The sequence below is a fragment of the Nilaparvata lugens genome, chromosome 8, assembly GCF_014356525.2.
Source record: "Nilaparvata lugens isolate BPH chromosome 8, ASM1435652v1, whole genome shotgun sequence".
In the NCBI taxonomy this organism is placed as follows: Eukaryota; Metazoa; Arthropoda; class Insecta; order Hemiptera; family Delphacidae; genus Nilaparvata; species Nilaparvata lugens.
Window position 1 is genome coordinate 17,283,003 of NC_052511.1, and position 21,222 is coordinate 17,304,224.

At 33.2% G+C, this 21,222-nt stretch overlaps 3 protein-coding genes across 4 annotated transcripts in view; 1 reads left to right on the plus strand and 2 right to left on the minus strand.

Annotated features, from left to right (window-relative positions):
- Positions 1 to 1,350, minus strand: part of LOC111044820 — a 103,684-nt gene extending 102,334 nt beyond the window's left edge. Inside the window, exon 1 of one of the 2 annotated variants that reach the window (XM_039434121.1) lies at positions 991 to 1,350. In XM_039434121.1, coding sequence (XP_039290055.1) covers positions 991 to 1,116 — 126 coding nt within the window. In that variant the 5' untranslated portion in view covers positions 1,117 to 1,350. The remainder of the gene's footprint in view (positions 1 to 990) is intronic. The other variant, XM_039434122.1, reaches the window with a different exon arrangement.
- The window catches only part of LOC111044811 (cytochrome P450 4c3), a 55,369-nt gene that overhangs the window by 24,820 nt on the left and 9,327 nt on the right, over positions 1 to 21,222 (plus strand). The window contains 2 exon segments of the mRNA XM_022330036.2: positions 19,979 to 20,138; positions 21,081 to 21,187. Coding sequence (XP_022185728.2) covers positions 19,985 to 20,138; positions 21,081 to 21,187 — 261 coding nt within the window. The 5' untranslated portion in view covers positions 19,979 to 19,984.
- LOC111044819 (nudC domain-containing protein 3) lies at positions 3,440 to 13,879 on the minus strand. Its single transcript, XM_022330044.2, has 6 exons — positions 13,602 to 13,879; positions 11,187 to 11,327; positions 9,261 to 9,392; positions 6,300 to 6,387; positions 5,671 to 5,859; positions 3,440 to 4,566 (listed from the first exon to the last, which is right to left on the minus strand). The coding sequence occupies exons 1-6, from the start codon at positions 13,700 to 13,702 to the stop codon at positions 4,393 to 4,395; spliced, it is 825 nt and encodes a 274-aa protein (XP_022185736.2). The 5' UTR covers positions 13,703 to 13,879; the 3' UTR covers positions 3,440 to 4,392.

A 21,222-nucleotide genomic window follows, 5' to 3' on the forward strand; every position in this document is an offset into this window, starting at 1 on the left:
AGTTTGGAACCCACCTAAACCTGTAATGCTCCAACTACTATACAGGCGTCTCAGACGTGCTGGATTTTTTTAGCTTGTTAGCCGGATACATGGTGGGGTAAACAATACGAGCTAAATAGACACTCCCCATAAGAGACCATGCATTTTCTGATGACACGCGGAATAAGACGCCCGAATAATTGGTGGCCTAAACAAATTCCTATTCAATCTTTAAATCTTCTACTAATCAAGCATGCAGAAGCCTGAGTTAAATGACATGTGAGTATCATCCTCTGTAAAATAAATTGAAGACAAGGCGGAAAAAGCTTAGTAGAAAAACTCAAAAGCATAACACTTTTCTTTCTCATGGTGACAATTTTTTATTATTTATACCTGGTCGTTTTATTATTTCTCTTTTTTTTAAATTATTACATGAGTTTCTTATATTTCTTGTATTGTATTATTGTAAAATGTAGACAGTGTATTCTTTATCCAATAAATTCGAGTTTGAATTTTTCCTACCTACATGAAATAAAACCACAATATAATATTCTTTATTCAAATTTGTCTACTCTCGAAAGTACAAAGTAATCACGTTTACTTTGTTATATAGATCCTCCCAGTTATTTTGGGCCTGATATAATTATGGAAAGAAATTAATTCTCCTTAAAATGAATCAATTAAATAAAATATAATACATAAAAAGTCAAAATCCTGAAAAACCAAAAAATACAATCACGCTATTCATTTTCAAATGTGAAATCATAATGGAATTACTGGGTTTCTGGCAGTTTCATAATCCATAACTTATGACCACGTTTTGTAAATAGGAGGAACCTTGAGCGCCTCCAGCCAGGTACCAAAGCAGGAAGGATTCTCCATTCCCACGTTTGGCCGTAAGATGGCGTCACGATCTTGCAACAAATGTCAACAGGCGGTCAACAATTCGGTGGTTTTGATTAAGATTTTAGAAGGGTTGTTGTTGATAAGTAGTTATTGTAGTTATCTTACCTGTATCTGCGATCGCCTAACTTCAGTGTAGACCCAATTATCGGTGGAAAAAGCGATCACCAGCAAAGCAGTAGCTACAATGGCAGAGATTGTAGCCAGCGACAGAGTTACGGCCGAACAAGGCATTTCAAATAGCTTCCAGTCGGACGCTTAGCTACAGAATCGAACAGAAATCGCAATCCAAATTTTGCGGTTGGCACTTCCTGCTGGTAGCGAACGAAAAAAGGGCACACAGTTCACACAAAACTAACCAACTTTCTTTCACTGCATGTTTACTGTACGAACATCCAAAAACAACTACGCCTAGGCAAGGACACGGCACCTGAGGAATCCAACACACCTCTCAAAGAAACCCCCTCCACCCCGCCGCATCATCCTTCCCCCACCCCGCCACAACTACTTTCCACCTTTCCAGTTATACCTGCCGAGAGTATACTCGCTGCTCTGCTTCAGACCCGATGGGAGCACGGAATCGACTCTCACCAAACTACGTCACCACCATCTCAACTCCGACAACCCACACCAGCTCGTCCGGTCGGCTGTTTCTTTCTCAATCCACTGGTTTCCTTTCTCCCTTCTAGTGTTGTTGTAAACACAGGCACGAATTCTTAAGATTATAATCGCTGTGTCTATCCTTGTCTGCGTCGACAGAGAGGTTGCAGATAGTATTCAGTATATGGGAGTAGTTGAGGTGCTATTAGGGCAGGTCATATAACTGGAATTAATGTCACGTTGAAAAATATAATAATTGTTTTCTAAATTCATACTAATTTCTAATATCTTCAGGGCTACTTTATTTGTTAGTTGGAGAATAATACCATAGTAGACCTACCCTTTAAAAAACCGTTTCAATATAAAAACAACTACCTTGTTTTGGATGTTTAATCCATTGCTTATTTGATTGAAACCATCAATCTTGTACAAACGTCGTAAGAAAATAAAAATTCTTCAGTAATGAATTGCTGGTTTCTGTTTCTCATTAATGAAATTACAAAATCATTTTTGATGCATGGGACAAATTAATTGTTGAAGAAAGAACCCAAGAACCCTTTCACAGTTCACCGGAGAATTGTTTGAGGTATTATGATGAGTATTGCAGGAAAAAACTTTCCTTTTTTGTTTTCATTATCTAAATTGCAAGTAAAAGTTTGGAAAATCTTGAAAGCTGATAACGAGAGCAATCAGAGATATTTTAAATCGGAGAATTACTGCATGAATAATTAAATATTATTAAAATGTTCTCTGTAGCTATGTCTTCAGTATTATCAGATTAAACTGATGAGTAAATTACAAATTTTTCACTTATTGAAACAAAAGGGAAAAAATACTTGACAGGGGCAAAAGATTTGGCGAAACTTGAGCCATTTCACATTGCAAGTTAGATATAACATAGCCCGAAAAAATGTTTAGACTTCACTTTCAAGCAATTAAACCCCAATTTTCTTAGTGTCAGCATTATAGTGTCAATTCTGTATTGTTCAAATATACACCATAATTCAAACTCTGAATATCTACCAATCGTTACAGCTTCAATATACCCACCACCATTAAATATGTTTTAAACCAAGAAGTTCGTTAGGAGTTTTCACAAGTTAAAAAATTATTTTTAGAATGTTGAGTTCTTTTCGTATGTCCCATAAGTTCAATCATTTCAGTGTACCTAATCATGCTCAATGTGTAATTGACAGAATGCCTTTTCCAAATGTAGCTTAATCTAATCTAGATGATTTCCATTACCACTTTCTTTTCAAAAATAAGAAATCAAAATCACAATGGAAATAAGAGACTCACTGATGAAGAAACAGTGACGAATCATTAAAATAATTAGAATTAGGTTTAATAATTGGATCAGGTTTATTTGAAGTTTCTCAGGTAATGCCATTTTTGTATTATTTATGAAGAATTTATTTAGTAGTTTCTCGTTCTACAACAAAATGTACGTAACACACGATAGAAACTTGAACAGGTTCAAACTCAAATGAAATCTTTGCTAGATATATAAATCTATATTCTCGACATGAATATACAAGAGGGAAAGATTTTAAAAATTGAGATAGGACTCTTCCAAAAATGGAAAAAAATTCTTGCAATAACTTCAGTCTCAGCTTTAGCGTGCAGAATACGCATTGGAACACGTTTTTGGCTGAAACCCCTCAGAAATTAGGGTGAAAAATTATATTTACAATCAACAAAAGAGAACTTTTCACTATCAAGTTGATTATATTTGAAGAATTTCGACTCCACATGATAATTAGCTTATAACTAACTGCGAGAATAATGGATAAAGTTCAACCTCGCACATCAGACAAGGCTATATTTTCATTCCTATCCATTTCACTAGACAATTCAACCCACAAGAAAGTTATATTTTCAGAGAAGAAATCTTTTTGATACTAACCTAATTGCAGCAGTATACGGTTTAGGACTATACTCAATAATTATACATGGAAAAAGTCTGAATTTCATGTAACAGTCAACATGTTATCATACACATTAAATACAAATACTCTAAAATACTGGTAAATAGTATGATATCACACATCAGACACTGTCAAGATTAAATTCATTGCCCTTGAAAATATTGCAACTCTAGATTCCACAGTAATAATTAATCACATTACCACAGCTAATATCAATGATTCGTTTTAAAATTGTTATTAACTTTAAAAATAACATAAATTATTACATTTAAAACTTAAAAGAATGTAACATCAACACAAAACACGCGTTTCTATATAATTATCCAATGTGAAAATAAATAAATATATCACTGAGAAATCAACCCCAAAAGAGAATTCTGTCTTCAGAATAGAAAAAGTGGTGAATCAGTTGCCCACTCTCAGTCCACAGTCACAAGAAAATTAATTGCAATAAATAGAAAAGTTCAAAATATCAATACATGGAAAACTCAAAATGTCTTGTTTTGAAAAGAGGTTTATGTTTTCAAAAGAGGTTGATGTAAATATCAGTCCATTCTCAGAGCGCAGGTCACAAAAAAATAAACTACGATAGATAGAAATGTTCCAAATGTTAATAGAGAGAAAAATTGGGAAAGTATATAAGTTACTTCACCGCAAATTACAACCCCTCAGGAGAGTTCTGTCCTCAGAATAGAGAAATTGGTCGATAAATCAGTCCACTCTCAATATACAGGTCCCAACAGAATAAATAAATAGAAAAGTTCAAAATGTTAATAGAAAGGAAACTTGAGAAAAAATATCACAGCTATTTCACTGTAAATTACAACCCCACATGAGAGTTCTGTCTTCAGCATAGAAAAATTGGTAGATTTGCCAGTTCATTCTCAATAAACAGCTCACAACAAAATGAAACTTTTCTACCAATGGATAGAAAAGTTGAAAATGTCAACGAATGGAAAACTCGAAAATGGATCTCACAATTTCACTGGGAGCGTCGTTTCTGTTCCTGGTTCCACATCAGTTCCTGAATTTTCATCTGCTCCTCCTCACTGAGATCGCTCATTGGTCGCGAGGAGTCGATCTTCGTACTGTCGATCTTCGGTTCCGACACAAGCAGGCCATCCCACCAGCGTTCCGATTGTTTCTCACAATTAATCTGAAAGAAAATACAACAAATGTTACTCTAAAACATGGAATATTGTACACAAAATCACATGTAAAATAAATTCATCAGTGACATATGAAAAATATCAACAATAGAACATTTTCAATTGAAAAAGACAGGAGATTACATGATTTTCCAAATTTAAATTAAATTTATCCACAGCCAACAATACAATTATACAACAAGGCAGTCAGAATAGTTGATGATCATTTATACAAATAAAAGAAACATTTATAATTTGGGAAAGAAGCAACCCCATATGAGAATAATCAGACCATCAAACAGAAATCCACTATTTTTAAACTTTGTGATAAGCTAAACACTTATGAGTACACTTTGGCATTTTATCTGCCAATGTTATTGAATTAGTATCATTTGTATTGTGAATAAATAAATAAAAGCTTCAACTAGTTAGAAGTCTTACAGATATTTTTCAATAAAATTATTGTCAGTTATTGCAAAAATGTGTCCATGAAGAGGATACCAATATAAATTATTCCTTTAAAAAACTGCAAATAAAATTGCTTTCGAATAACTCTTTGAATAGACAAAGTTGAATCTTAAAAAAACAAGCAGGAAAACTTGAAAAATGCTTACAAATTATGATATCCTAGCATTCCAACTCAACTCTTCTGACTAGATTTAAATTAACTTTGAATCCCGGTAGTATTTTCTTACTACTTGCTATGAGTGATCATTCAAAATTAGAAGCCACGAATAAAGTTTATAAAATTCTCTCTACTCAACTGTTTCAAATGGTATAAATTTGATGAAAACACAAATATATTATCTAATATCATGGATTTTATTTGAAAAATCCAAAGATATAACACTGAAGATGATACCATAGGCGTCGAAAAATGTTTGTAGTTTTTCAAACGAAATCTTTGATATTAGACAATATCTTTGTGTTCATTATGGATAGGTATCATCATATCTCACCAAACACTGTATCAGAAGTAGCCTTTATAATTATTCATTGAAAGTATTTGGTCAAGTAAATGTGTAGCCTATTTCTGTTCATTGTTAATTGGTGAGTGAGTAAATGATTTAGTGCCATTTCGCTTCTATATTATCAGAAACATGATATCTTACCAGAATGAAATCACCAGGAGATAGACTCCAAATCGTTTCATCTTTTTGTATCCCATAGCACAGATCTCCTTCAACTAGAACATTCCATTTACTTCGATCACATTCGTCTACTGCTTTGATCATAACTTGTTTATCGGTCAATTTTACATCAACATCTTTGCTTTTCTTTATATGGGCTGGCACTGGAACCTGGAAATATATTTTTAATTACAATTTCAGTTCTAAATGAGCTTAAGCTATAAAAAATGTAAAAGAAAAATTGATATGTTAATAAAATGTTGATCAATCTTGAAAATTAAACATTCAGTTCTGTTTTAGTTTAGTTTTTCTACACAAATTATCAGTAAATCATAAACTTAGTGCCGGTTGCACAAAAGTCGGTCAAGTTTCAATCGTGATTAATTCCACGAGAACCAGAGAAGCCGTCTTTTCAGAAAAGCCTTCTCTGATTGGTTCTCGTGGAATTAACCATGATTGAAATTTAACCGGCTATTGTGCAGCCGGACCTTAATCTCTGGACTATTAGTTCAGGTTGGGATTCAAACGATTTGTGGCCGAAGGTCTGTAGTCTATATCCCATCTCTGTCATGCAATAAATGAAGAGTAATAAATGCCCTTCCTGGTTTTACCTGTACTTCTAGTTCGCCGATAGTTTGACTCCATCTATAGTTCCCCCTGTCCGCTCCATTATATGTGTCACTTGAGGTCGTGCTTGTCCTATAAACAAAGATAGAAAATTGTCATCCACTTTGACACACTCTTCAACTTTTGTGATACATTGAGTCAATTTGATCATATCATGGACGAATAATGCAACGATATCCAACGGTAAATTTGCTCTATTACAAGTTCTAAAAGTTTCTTTTTTCAATAAGTTACCTCTCACTTACCACTTAAAAAGGAGGCGACAAAACAAATGCCACCAATTACAGGCCTATTTCACTTATAAGCAATATTTCTAAGATTTTGGAAAAACTGGTAAAGAAACGTCTTGTGAATTACATGGAAAAAAACAACTTACTATCTAGGAATCAATTTGGTTTTCGTGAGGGGAGGAGTACAGAGGATGCGGTATTAGAATTGTCAAATTTTGTCACAGATAAGCTAGAAAATAACAAAAAATGTGCAGCAGTGTTCCTGGACCTAGCAAAAGCTTTTGACACTGTTAATCACAGTTTGCTGCTGAAGAAATTAGAAGCCATGGGAATTAGAGGAGTTCCTCTAGCATGGTTTAGATCATACCTCTGTGACCGGCGTCAAAAAGTCAAAGTTGAAGAACATCTCAGTTCAGAGGGAACGATGAAGTTTGGGATTCCCCAAGGAACAGTTCTTGGACCAATTCTGTATTTGGCATATGCAAATGAGCTATGTTCAATTAAGATAAGAGGAAGAGTAATAGCTTTTGCTGATGATACGTGTATACTATTTGAAGGAAACACCTGGGAGGAAGTTTTTAATCTGGCACAGGAAGAATTGATCAAAGTCGATAAATGGTTAAGAGAAAATTTGCTTACAGTAAATGCAACAAAAACGAAATTTTTAGCCTTTTCTCTGACAGAACGGACAAGACCACCGGATTCTTCAATAATCCTGCATCACTGTGGAAGCACCAACAACCCGTGTGATTGCCCTTCAATTCAACAAGTCAATGAAATAAAATATTTAGGAACAATAGTGGACAACAAATTCAAATGGGACAAGCACATTAATCTATCAATTACCCGGATCAGGAAGCTTCTCTACAAATTCTATCAACTCCGTAAAATCCTCAACTATGAGACATTAAAAACTGTTTATTTTTCTTTAGTGCAATCAATTTTAAGATACGTCATAATTATCTGGGGAGCTACGAATTTTACACATGTTGAACCTCTCTATAAACTTCAAAAACGAATACTAAAAATAATAGGCTTCAAGGAGAATCAATTCCCCACGAACATTCTTTTCAAGGACAGTAAAGTACTGAGTGTAAGACAACTCTACATCCAGGCTATCATCACGCGAATGAGGAGAAACAACGAACACATAAGACTGGCAGATCATAACCATCAAACAAGGCAGAGAAACACGTATTCAATAGTACCAAGGATGAACACTACATTTGGGCAAAGAAACTACACATATTTGGGACCAAAAATTTATAATTCAATACCAAGTTACATTAGGGAAGAATTCAATAGACACAGGTTCAAGAAAAGTTTATTTTCCTGGTTGGTTGATATTGGAGTGGAAAATTGTGAAAATTTAGTTAGACTGTAACTATTTATTCTTCATTCCACTCTTTACTGTTTTTCATTTTTCTAAAAATAACCTTTCTTATTATTATCCTTAATAGAACATTAATATTTATTTACTAATTCCATAATTTTGTTTGTTTGTATTATACATTTTTACTAATTTTATTATAAAAAACTTTAATCCCATATCAGTGAATGAAGTTTGTAAATAGTAATTATTACACGCAATAAGCAACTAATTACTTATACCCCAACACATATAATATATAGTGGGGTGTATATTTATTCATTGAAATTATCATTTATTCATTGTTGAAATTATCATTTATTCATTAAACTATTCCAATTCCAATTACTTGAGTCAAGTGGAAGAGGGGGCTCTTATTGCCTCAACTTCGCCCACAACACTTGTGATATTTTTAAGTGTGATAAAGGTAATTATCTATCTATCTCTCTATATCATCCAATTCTCTCTATCTCTCATCTCTGAGTTTTTTTTTAATTTTATATTGTCAATTTTTGTGAATATTACCATAGGCAACATCCTAGTAACAATTGTCAATAAATATCTTATATCTTATCTCACTGTTGTAGAATTTTCAGAATTGAAATACAGAACAGTAGTATCACAGTGGCTCAAGGATCGACAGACCATTTTATGGTCTTGATGAATATTTTGATTTTTATATGTCTTGTTGGTCAGTGTAGAATGTTTTTCATTTCATAAACCCTAATGTAAAGTATTGTATCTGATGACAAATTAATATTATTTTCTATGATCATAATTATTTTGTCAGCCAGTTAAGAAGAATATCACATCAGATAGTGATTAAATCATCGAAAAATAATGCATTGCACATAAAATATTCGAAAATTACCAACTTTTTGAGTATACAGAAAGAGTTGAAAATATAGTGATTGAACGAAAAAAACAATTGAATCCAGTTAATGTGACAGTCTCCTTACTATTATGAAGATGAATTGAATTAATGCCCATTTGTTCATTGTTCAAATAGATGCACTTCAAGTATCAGCACTCATGATCATGTTTGTTTCATAATCACATCATCATATTCCATTATCCAAGCACAAGTGAAAGCACTTGAGGGCATCATCCGTAATAAAAAATAAACCGAAAACTACAATCTTAGAAATTAAATTATTGTTTTTTTTTTCATCCATCTTCCATTTAATATAAGAAGTATAGTATTTAGAAATATAAGAAGTTAAGAAGAAAGAAGTTTTTAAGTTTTTACTTCAAATTAGGTTTCATTCAATTTTAAAAATTACTGCTCAGTAACAAGCCAACTACCGTATCGACTACATGAATTAATATTGTCATTAACAACTTACGGTTTGGGTGTTTTCGAAATGTCTTTTATTGTAGCAGTTGCCGTTTCTTCCTTTTCAGCTAATACTTCTTCTTCAGTCGTGGTAACTACTTCTTCGCTCACAACACATTGCGAGAAATCCAACTGTTGTGGGCTGAAAATTGAATATAATTAAACTGGATGCAAGTACTTCGAGATGAATATAGCGATTTGGATATTCTGGTTTTTTACCAACTTGACAAAATAGATGTATTGTGCCCTAACGTAATTTAAGTAATACATATTTACAGACATTACACACATTACTCGTTTAATGATCAAATTGCATTGCATTAATTGCAATAAACAAATGATGAAATTGGTCCCAAACTTATTTATTTCAAAAAGAGTTTATTTGAATGGATTTGCCAAACTAATGATAAATCTCCCACGATTCTTTCACACCATGATTTCCACTTCCAAAGAACTGGCTGATATTTGAAATATAGAAATGATTATCTGCTCTTGGTAACATTGCAAACAGATATCAAACAATTTAAATTTATTTCATAACTAAAATTTAAAATTAAAGCAGAGAAGTAATTAGAAAACATCTATGCTTCTTATTTACCCAATGAAGTGGATTTTACTGTGGAATATGATTTTTCCCAATTATCAAGTTTAATTGACCATCTCTCATCATCATTATTATCTCTCATTATCCACTTACAAGCCTGAAGTACATGTGGGTCTAACAAAAAAAGTTATTAAAGTTATGAGTGAATTATAGAGTTGGTGTCAGGAAGTGGCTCGATCAGAACAAACTTACTCTGAATGTTGACAAAACTAAGTATTTGCCTATTTATTTCGAATCAAACAGTACCCCAGTGCGGGAAATCCTCAGGCTCCACTCATGTGATGACTATCAGTCCACTACATGTGACTGTGGGGTATTGCAGCGAGTGGAGCAGTACAGGTACCTTGGCGTTCTGAATGACCACAAATTAAGCTGGACTCCTCAAGCTATTTCACTGAAGCAGCGAGTGCGCAAAATGATATATGCCTTCAGACAGCTAAGAGAGGTCCTCCCTTTACATCAACTTCGGGAGGCGTACTATGCCTATATCAAGTCAGTTCTTATGTATGGTATCATAGCTTGGGGTGAAGCCTCCTCGTTTGCCTTGAAGCCGGTGGCGGTGGCACAGCGAGCAATCATCAAGACATATCCCAGACGAGACTATCGCTACCCATCTGATCTTATTTACACCAAGAGTTTCAAGTTTTTAATATTAGACAGATTTAAATACGAGTTTTAATGAATTACATAATATGTAATATATTATACTACAGCAGACACTTAATTTTCAATAATTTGGTTCATACTCATAATACACGAAATCTAATTAACTTTGGTATTGTCCATCCCCGACTCCTACATAACTGCTTTAAAAATAATAGTAAATACATTTGTCAAATACTGTATAGAAACTTTCCCAATTTTTTAAAACAGTTGGAAAATTACAGTAGGTATTAACACCTACAAGCAACATTTGAGTAGATGGTTATTAGAAATTGGCAGGGATGCTGCAGAGCAACTGATTCAATCCGACTTCTTATTCAGAACTTGAACTCATAGTGAATTTGCCATTTATAATGAGTAGTAGAGCCTTTAAGATACTATTTATATATTTGTCTGTATATACTAATAACCAGTATGGAATTTCATTGTGTGCAATTTATATTCTTGATTTGCTGAAGAATTTTAGTAGATTCAATCACAATAGTTTTAATTATAATATGTACAATACATGAGAACATAATCTCAATCAACTTGAAAAAACTCACTCTCCACTCACAGACTCAAGTCTTTGTAGAGTATTCACTGTTGAATGTTTGAATGAATTTTATAAATTTGTATTATGTTTTTGTGAATAAAAAGTTATTTGATTTGATTTGAGTTGGAACTCACTCATTGGTTGGAGGAGGCATGACATGTTTGCCTAACGTTGTCCTTTTCCATTTCATCATTATTGATCCAACAATTTTCTCCGCAATTCCAGGAGGGAATCCAATTCTTTCCCCTTCTTTCTGAATTATGAAAAAGTCAGTCCTGAAAATTACCAATAAAATCGTGAATTATAATTGAAGTGGGCATATCAGATTCAAATCGCTAGTTAAAGAATATTTCAAATACTATCATAAAAAAATGCTGAACATGAAGATGACTCACAATTAAGAAGAAATTACGCTGTATAACATCGTGGTTTATCAACTGAGCTTAAAGCATATTTTTGAATCTTTGTAATTTTGCATATTGTATCTAGGCTACTGAAACAATGGAGCAAACTGAACCCATCAGATACCACTGTAACTACTATATATAACTAGACATCATATACAACTAGATAAAAATTAAAGTATTGTTTGTAGCAAAGTGAAGTCGGGATAAGCAACTTTTGTAACCAGACAGGTTTTGTTTTGCAACATCAAGTTCAATGCTAGAAATTGTCAAGGAGCAGAATTATCATTTTGTGTGAAAAACTCAGCTAAGTCAACCTTTTGTGAAGAAACTACAAAAAATACTGTACCGGTACGGTAAGTTAAGTGATTAAAATGTACCAATTTTCAGCACGGTATACTTAATTTATTTAAGAACTGTGTTTCTATCAATAACATGCATGATAATATACAGTAGATTGATTGTTATCGATATAGTTGTTAATATCGGTGTAATTGAATTGAATCTAGTTACTAACTACTAAGCACTGGTGAAAAAGGAAGGACTGGAGTAATTAATGTGTTTTCAGAAACATTGAAAATTATAACAATAGACAAATTGGAACTGAGGATAGGTCTAATATGTGGATGCTATGATTATGGATTATGATATTAGAAAAAATTGAGTGACTAGGTTAGTGGATCTCCAGCCCTTTTTAAATCAGATGAGCTTCAAAACCGTTCACTACAAAGAATCTTTAAGCCGTATCCCAATCATATGGGTTCGGCATTTCCCTCCTTCAGCCGTTTCTTCCACAAAATGCTGTCCATCTCCTCCCCGCGTCACCAACCCCACTACCGCAAATCAGCCTCTAATCTGTCTCTCCTCCTCATCCTCAGCCTTCCTCACCCTCTCATCCCACCCAGATCTAAATCCCGCACCCTCCGTCCCACATAATCCTCCTCACATCGATACACATGTCCAAACCCCTGACCTCCTGCATCTTCCTACCCAATGGTCCCACCCCAACTGTATCTCTAATCACTTCATTGTAAATCATATCCCTTCTCGTGACCCCACATATTTATCTTATCATTCTCATCTCAGCCGCTTCCATTTTCTTCTCTTTGCTCTTCGAAACAGGCCAGGTTTCCGCGCCATACAACATAGCTGGACTCACCACCGATGTGTACACTTTACACTTCATCTTACAGTTTACTCTGTTATCACAGAGCACACCACTTATTCTTCTCCAGTTGAACCATCGTCCGTTTACTACCTACATACAAAGAATGATGATACAATTTTTTTATCTGTAGCTTTAGAATTTCGTTCGTGCGTGTCAGGTGATAGGTGATTAAATGCCTAGATTAAAATAAAAATCCACTGTTTTAACAGCTTCGTCATTAAATTCAAAGAGGTCTTGTCGAGTGCATGCTGGTGCAAGACAGCATTTCAGGAGGTGGTCATCTGACTGGATATCGCCACAGTCGCAGTACGGGTCCTCAATCAGCCTCCAAGTTGTGCGATTTTCTTTTGTGCAGGCTTTAGAATTGAAACTAAGACTGGGAAAACTAATAATAGCCTAATAACCCTTTTTTCTTAATTACTCAGGTTGGGTTACGAGGTTCTTGGAATTTCACATATATATATATATGGCAATATATTGGCCAGCACCAACTAATAGGTTACAGGCTTATTGGGAGCAATTTGTATTTTACTCTCAATATAATTATTTTGAAAAGTTAAAAACTTGTTAAGCTATACATAGTAAGGATAGTAACATTATTTAGAAAAAATATGAATGACCGCCGTCTAGTTGGCCTATTTTATTTCATAAAAATGACATACTAAATCGATTGCAACAAAATTTTGACGCCAAGTAGTATGGCTCTCAATCTACTCTTTGTAGAAAGTTGTTCAATCATAGGTTGACCAAATATTTGTCTGTGTAATGGAGCTTTTATTAATATTTCCCATTTAATAGTCTAAAGCAAGTGTAAAAGATAATAACACCAAAATAAATGACAATGGTGATTTGGGTTATGTTACCGGTTACATACCGACAACAAGTTTTCTCACTTCAGAACTCTAATTAAATATCAAAATGTGTTTATAAATTCAACATAATAGTTCTAGACATTAGGCTATTATTATTAATTATACCTTCTACTGAGAAAACCAAAGACTGCATCCAGGAACGGATAGAGCTGGCGTTCTTCTTCCAAAATACTACCAAATAAGTGGTCATACTTGCTTTCATCCATTTCAGAAAATATTAGAGCAAATGCAACAGAATTTGAGGGAAACAAATAACTAATTAAATTTCTTGTTTTGTAAGTTAATTTCAATTTATTAATAAACTAATTCTGACGTTTTGATCATATTCAAAACCGCAAAAATTCTAACCTCAACAAGAACAAAGTTTCCGCTGTAGGATGTTTTGCTAGAGATACCAACGTAACAATTGGTACCTAGTAAAATAATATTATAATCGTATTAATATCAAAAGTTCATATTTGTAATAAAAAATTCAATGATACATATATTTGGATCCATTTATATATTTTTCTACTTAATACAGTTTGTTTTTCCAGAAAATCCGAGAGAAAATTATTAACGATCTGGGAAACAGTGCTACACTGCGCCAGCGCACCAATTTTGAAAGGGCGCCGCTGGATAAGTTTTGAATCCTCCAAAATGCGTTTTGTCTTTGTGATCACAATATTTTAATTAATTATACCGTACTCAAATATTTTAATGGTTTAAAGACATGAAAATAAGTGTCAATTACCTAAAAAAGTACTATCACTACTTACGAACAATATTACAATCTAAGATGCGACATCACATGGATGACAGAAGGGCATAGGCCTAAACACCATAGGTGATTGTGATTTTCTCAAATACAGCACTCAAGACTCAAGAAATATTAAGTTACTCATACATTTTATTTTCAATCATGAGCTCTAAGAATTGGCGCATTAAGCCTCAAAAATTCCAAGTGCTTCATCCTCCACAAGAGTCTAGTTTAATTTGAGTCTCTGTGTCTCAATGAGTAGTTAGGCTATTATCTTTCACCAGCTATTGTTTCCCCTCAACTTTTATTTAATTGAAAGTTGTAGTAAAACAAATAGAGAATTAACAGAGCTCAAAACTCTACTTGGAAGTGCTGTATAAAAAACAGGTATTGAAGTTGAGAAGCACATGAAATTGAAATTCTATTTCTATCAAAAGAAGTAACTCTCCTTAATAATAATCAGTAAATCTGCGTTCACACCAAAGTTATAAAAAATGTTAATAACTAATCCTTAATTCTATTAGATTGAACGGAACTTGACAAACACATATGTTCATCATGTGTATGATAAGTTATGTTCAATCTAATAGAATCTATAAGGATTAAGCTATTAGGATTTTGTTAATAACTTTGATGTAAACGCAGCTTTTGACTGTAAATTTTTTAATGTGGAGGTAGGCTATTATGAATTAGGAAGAAAATATAGGTGCAATTATTTGAATGCTTCTTTCAACGTTGAAACGGTAATTGAAATACTGTTTGACCTAAGTAGTGGTATGAATGAAAAGAGATAACAGTGTCTTATCCGCTGTTAAATAATTCTGAGTTTTGGAAAAATAGCACAAAAGCTGTGTTTCAACAGAGTGAGATAATGTTTTTCTACTTCCTTTATCACTCCTCTCATTCTCGAATATTGAAAAATCTGTGAATCTATCAATGGTATTTCTCAGAGAATGAATTTCTCATTTTTAAGATCATTCAGCGCAAGTTATCCCAGGAATGAGAACTATTGAAAACAATATTTTTTAATCTCAAAACCTAACAAAGTCAATAATCTTCCAAATTGAATCAAAATTGTTCGAGGTATTTTCAAAATCTAAACTCTTTGACAAAGAGTACCTATGCTAAGTACTTCGGGAGATTATTTCAACCATTTTTTCCTTTCTCATGGACGGAGGAGTCTGGGCTCTGGAGGATTAAAGTATATCATTCTTATTATATTTTATGATGCAATGAGACCCAGTCAAATAAATTGATAAAATGAATATGAATTCGAATGAAGTTTTTTTCTAGGCGAAAATACATTCCTAGATTTCTATTCTGAAAACGTGAAACAGATAAAACCACTATTATAACTGATGAGAAATTGGAGGGTTTATTTTTTGAATTCTGATTACAAAAACACCAATCCACAATCCATTTTTTAGTATAAAAATAAGAAAACATAGCCGTCGGTTTATTCTTTCCAAATTCTGTTAGAAACTCAGTTGAATATGTGGGTGGGGGACCACGCACCTACCTGGCTGGATCCGCAAAGTAGTGGCGCATGCGTTGGAACAGGAGTTTGTATGGAAGATCGTGTCCTTGCCCAGGCGTAATAGTAGTGGCTCAACTATTTTAGTGAATGTTCACACAGCATTATTAATTAATCATCAACTGGAAGCCTCTTGAAGTGCCTTCTTACGGCCATAACACTGTCTCTGACGGCTACAATCTTACTCATTGTAGTATCTGCTCCTCTTGTACCGGTATTCACCTCCAACGACAATTTTATTGGGTACTGTATTTATATTAGTACTGTACTGTAAGTATATTCAAATATATTATGAGCTTAAGCTAATGAGCATAGACCTATAAGATTTTGAACCTCATATTTTGAAATTCCGAAAATTTAGAAAATCCCACTTTACTCACGGCTTAGTAATGAGTTTTCAATGATTAAACAGAGTAGTTGAAGACGTAGTTTAAAACAATTGAGCTTGCATAAAAATTGTCATAAATTTAAGTGTCTTTAGCTGTTTTATTCCATATAGGGATGTCAATCCCGGGACTGATTTCCAATCCTGGTATTTCGGGATTATCCAATATCAATCCCGGGATCCCGGGATTGGCAAAAATCAGTTTCATGCATTTTTAACCAATTGTTCCTCCTCAATTACATGTTCAGTAACAGTGTGTGTAGATAAAAAAGGGCTCATTATAGCGGGAGAGGATATTATTCAAATGAAACATTATTAGGAAAAAAATTAAAATTGAACATTCTATTCCTATAAATGTTTCCAAGATTAGGAGTAACTTTTTTCAAAAGCTGTACCACTACTAAATGAAATTTTGTAGAGCCAACTGTATTATTCACTTCAACTAGCTATTCTACTTATGATAGATGAGAGAGTTAATAGATGGTGCTTGTTTATTTCTGATTTCTGAAGTCTTTTCAAAGTTCTGAGTGCATTTCAAGGAAATTACATCAGCACTATTACAAATATTGCGCCGTCTAGACCAGTGAATATAGATTGTAATAGAGAATAGAACTAATAATATAGAATCGAATTTTTAATATAGAATGGAATTTTCAATATAGAATAGGATTCTTAAGTATAGAATTAGATTTCTTTTCTCATTGGTCTAGACTGGTAATTGTGGTGCTGTGTAAACAGAAACAAACGTAGAGGCTTGAAACCGATGTTAAACCGATAAACAACCATTCTGAGAATGATGCGAACCCATCATGTGAATTCTATTTATCCAGTACAGATTACAGTATATTATGTATATTCAACTGTAGGCTGTGCCTGTAGAATAAATTAGTCAAACACTAAGGCTCAACTCACACTTACGCGACTCAGGTCGAGAAGAGACTAGACTCTAGTAGAGAGCGTGTGTTTCCAAATGGTGACATGCAAAACTCATATCCATCACTGTAGATGAATTCTATATTAAATTGTTTTTGGAAAAATACTATTCACAGTTTCAGGTTTTCTAATCCCGAAAATCCCGGGATTGACGCTGAGAAATCCCGCGATTGTTAGGTATCAAAAATGGACCGGGATCCCGGGATTGACATCCCTAATTCCATAGTTCGGGGTGTTCTGTTCTAGCCAAGGGGTACCAATTCATCCCAATGTAGTTAATTCTAATATGAGAAGAGAAGGGATAATAAATCGAATTGAAAGCATTAGGATAATTTGGTACCCCTTGGTTAGGACAGAACACCCCAAATTGGTCCCAACAGGGGTATCTTCAATTCGTTATATTATTCCTTCTCATATTAGAATTAACAGCATTAGGATAAATTGGTGTACCCATGATTTACGTAAAAGGAATCCGATGTCTTATACAATACAAGTTTTGGCCCGACGTGTCCCGAAACACCCCAAGCTCTTTATTCAGTTTAACCTGTAAATTGTTGAAATAAATGAAGTGAAATAAAGTGGAATTGAATATTCTAATTCATGATAATCAGTGTAACACTTCAAAAGTGAGTCAACTGGACAGGAAAAATAGCCTTCTTGTATCTTAGAGAAGAAAAATCTCTTTCTATATCTACTCTATAATAATATCATTCCTTTCCAATTCCATACTCGAAATATCATCCAAATGTGAATAATCCAAATTTTCAAAGGCAATGCTTCATATTAGTTGGTCCATTGATGGGTGAATCATACTTTATCGATTGAGAATTTGGATCAGATATCCATTCAATAAATTTAATATTGGTACAAGAACAGAAACTGAAAATGTATTGCTAGTATCATATTGCAATATTACTCAGCAGCCAATATATACTATTGAAAAATCCTCCTGCTCCTATACAGAAAATTTGGCGCGTCTGCCGCTCGTCAAAATATAAGTTACGCTATAATGATTGATGGGTAATGGTCCATGATTAATGATTGATGGTAACGCTTACGTTAAATTGCATAACAATAATAATAATATCAAGTGACCTGGCTGGCTCAGGTGTGGTGTCAGAGTTTTCAGGTCGCAACTGATTAATTTGAGAGCCTCTGACATGACAGACAGACAAAATATATTTATTTAAAAAAAAATACACTTTACAAAGTAATAATCTTATGTACTCATTTTCAATATAAAACAAGAACAACAACAAAGAATAAAACTAACCTCATGAATACACTAAGCCAAATAAATCTTTAGAAAATGGTCTGCATGGGCTAAAAATGCCAAAAATGCGCAAACTAGAGTTGCATAATTATTATAAGTTTGATAGAGAGAAAGGAAACATCAATTTTGATGCATTCAGAATCTTATTTAATAAATTATTACATACAGAGAGAAGAAGATTTTTGGATAGCTAAAAAAATAATAAAAAACAGTTTAATTAGTGTAATGGTGCATACAGATTTAAAGAACAGTAAACAGGTTATCACCACCAGCGAATTTATCGATCAAGGTAGAATTCATTGGTGATTTTTTTGTGATTGAATACCAAACAATTAAAAAGTTAAGTACATGTTTGGAAAGATGCTTGCTTACGTTTAAATCTTTTTCATACAGGGAAAGGCGTAGGTACTCCGTATACTCAATATGACATGGAAAATTCTAAGCTCATATATGAGAGAATATTGTTATCTCTTAGAAATATAACTAACAATTTTTCTAAGAAAATTTTCATATGGTACTTCTTCAATTTTTAATGAGTTCATCAGTTGTAAATTAAAAGCTTCTGAAAAGGAATTGGAACTAGGAGACTATTCGAACTTCTACGATCATATATTAGATAGGAAGATTTTCATTCTACCTCGATTTTTGATAAGTTTATCATCTGTAATTCGAAAGAAATTTGATTTAAAGAAATTGATGTGGAATTGGAACTTGAAGACTATTCCAGCTTCTAAAAACATTGATTAGATGTGTAATTATGATCGAAATCGAACTACTCTTAGTTTTACTTGAGTGTTTATAGAAATTTCCAGTTCTCAATTGAATTCGGAAAAACCAGAAAGCATTCAAATTTTCAAGGACTTCTTCTTTGTGTGGTCTGGATGGTGTGAATTTTTCAAAATCTTATTATCATTCATCTTCAGCTAAACTCCTTCATGGATTACTATCAATAACAACCAGCCATATTTTTGTAGTGAATAGTGATATTAATTGAAAGAAAACTCTAATTTACATGTTCTATGTTTTCTGTCTCATTAACCAAGATTCACTCATCTAGTTTTGCAAAAAATATAATTTACATTTCTAATCTCCTAGAAATTGACACTCAATCATTCTAATGCCCAAAAACCTGTTCATAGATTAATCATTCAATGCATGGGAATGGAATTCACAAATAATGGAAAAAACCCAGATTCTCATAGCTATGTTTACAAGTTTATACTTATGCTTTGTTTACAAGTCTATCTGATGTTAGAACATCGAACACTTTCTATTGTTTACGAATAGGTATTGAATAGTTTGGGCTGTTGTCTATTAGGAACCTGCAACAAAGAATTGTGGATCCCACGTTTATTTTAGAGAAATACTGAGATAACCCTGAGAGATAATTTTGAAAAATGACCTACACGATTACAAAATTGAGCAAGTTGAGAAGTTGTTATGAAAACAATCTGACAATTGAATGACACATGAAAGATCCCCTGCCACTAACTTTATAGAATTTTGTAGTGAATTTGATTTTATTACAGGATTAAATAGGCGGGATAATAAATTGTTATATGAGCACCTTGAAGATGGAATAAGAGATTTGAGTCCAATATGTCTCTTATTGTTTCAGAACAAAATGATAACTTGGCTTCAACTGACAGGTGCAGTAATTGTCGTTTATCTCATTTGGGAGAGATTTCGTCAATGGAGACTTGCAGGAAATCTACCTGGACCTTCCACTGTCCCCTTTTTCGGAAACGCTCTCTTGTTCCTGGGATGTGACGTACAAGGTGAGATGGATTTCAACTAAATTTTATGACCTTTTTTGGAATTTTGAAAACATTTCCTGCTTTAAAAAGATATATGGAAGGAAACATTTGCAGAAAAATATCACTAAAATTCACTATATAATATAGTATAGTACCACAGAAGAAAATCTAGAAAAAGTATACGGTATTAATATTATTCACTTTATTTTTTTGGAGAAATATATTCATTTATTGATTCATACAATAAGTACATCATTGAAATGATAGGGAGAGAGAAATAAGGTAACCTATTAAACCCTTTTCTACCTGCAATATTTCTAAAATGATTTGTACTCATGATAAAGAATCCACTTATTTATAAATATAATACTAGCAGATAGCAATAGTTCCGCAAGGGTCCAATTAAAAACTTGACAAACTTAAAACTTGACGTAATGAAATCTTAAAGAGTTGAAAATAGGCCTATAACTATCCTCGGTAAATTAAGGATCTATATTTATACAAAATTTCAATAAGGCTGGAGGCCAAGACCCATTGTAGAGCCAAGGAGTATATGCAAAATTTCAAGTTAATCAGTCCAGTAGTAGTTCAGGCGTGATGATGCGTCATTAGTGTTTTTCCTATCCTGTACATGTATAATCTCGTTCTTTCCTTTATTATTATAGATAATGGTTTACCGTCAATTTATAATATAATAATAGTTTATGGTCAAGTCAGCAATAAAAATGAACGCAATAAGTTTTCATGTTTTAGTTTTGTTGCAGATTATCATTTTCCATAAACTATATTACCAAAATTAAATCAAACTTTTTGTTTTCCATATTATTTCAAATGTATCTTTAGCTGAATTCTGAGAGCCTCAAACATGCAACAGTTTTCTTCATGATCCACTAGAAGGATAATGTCACTATTGTGATTGTCTTCTATATAACACCATGAGTGAAATAGATATTCGTTTTTCAGATTTTGTTGACAGAGTAACACAGTTGCAGAAGCGTTATAGTAACATATGCAGATTGTGGTTAGGACATCAACTAATTGTCTGTGTAGCTGACTCGAAAAGTTTGGAAGTGAGTAATTTTTTACAACTAGGAACGGTTGTTTC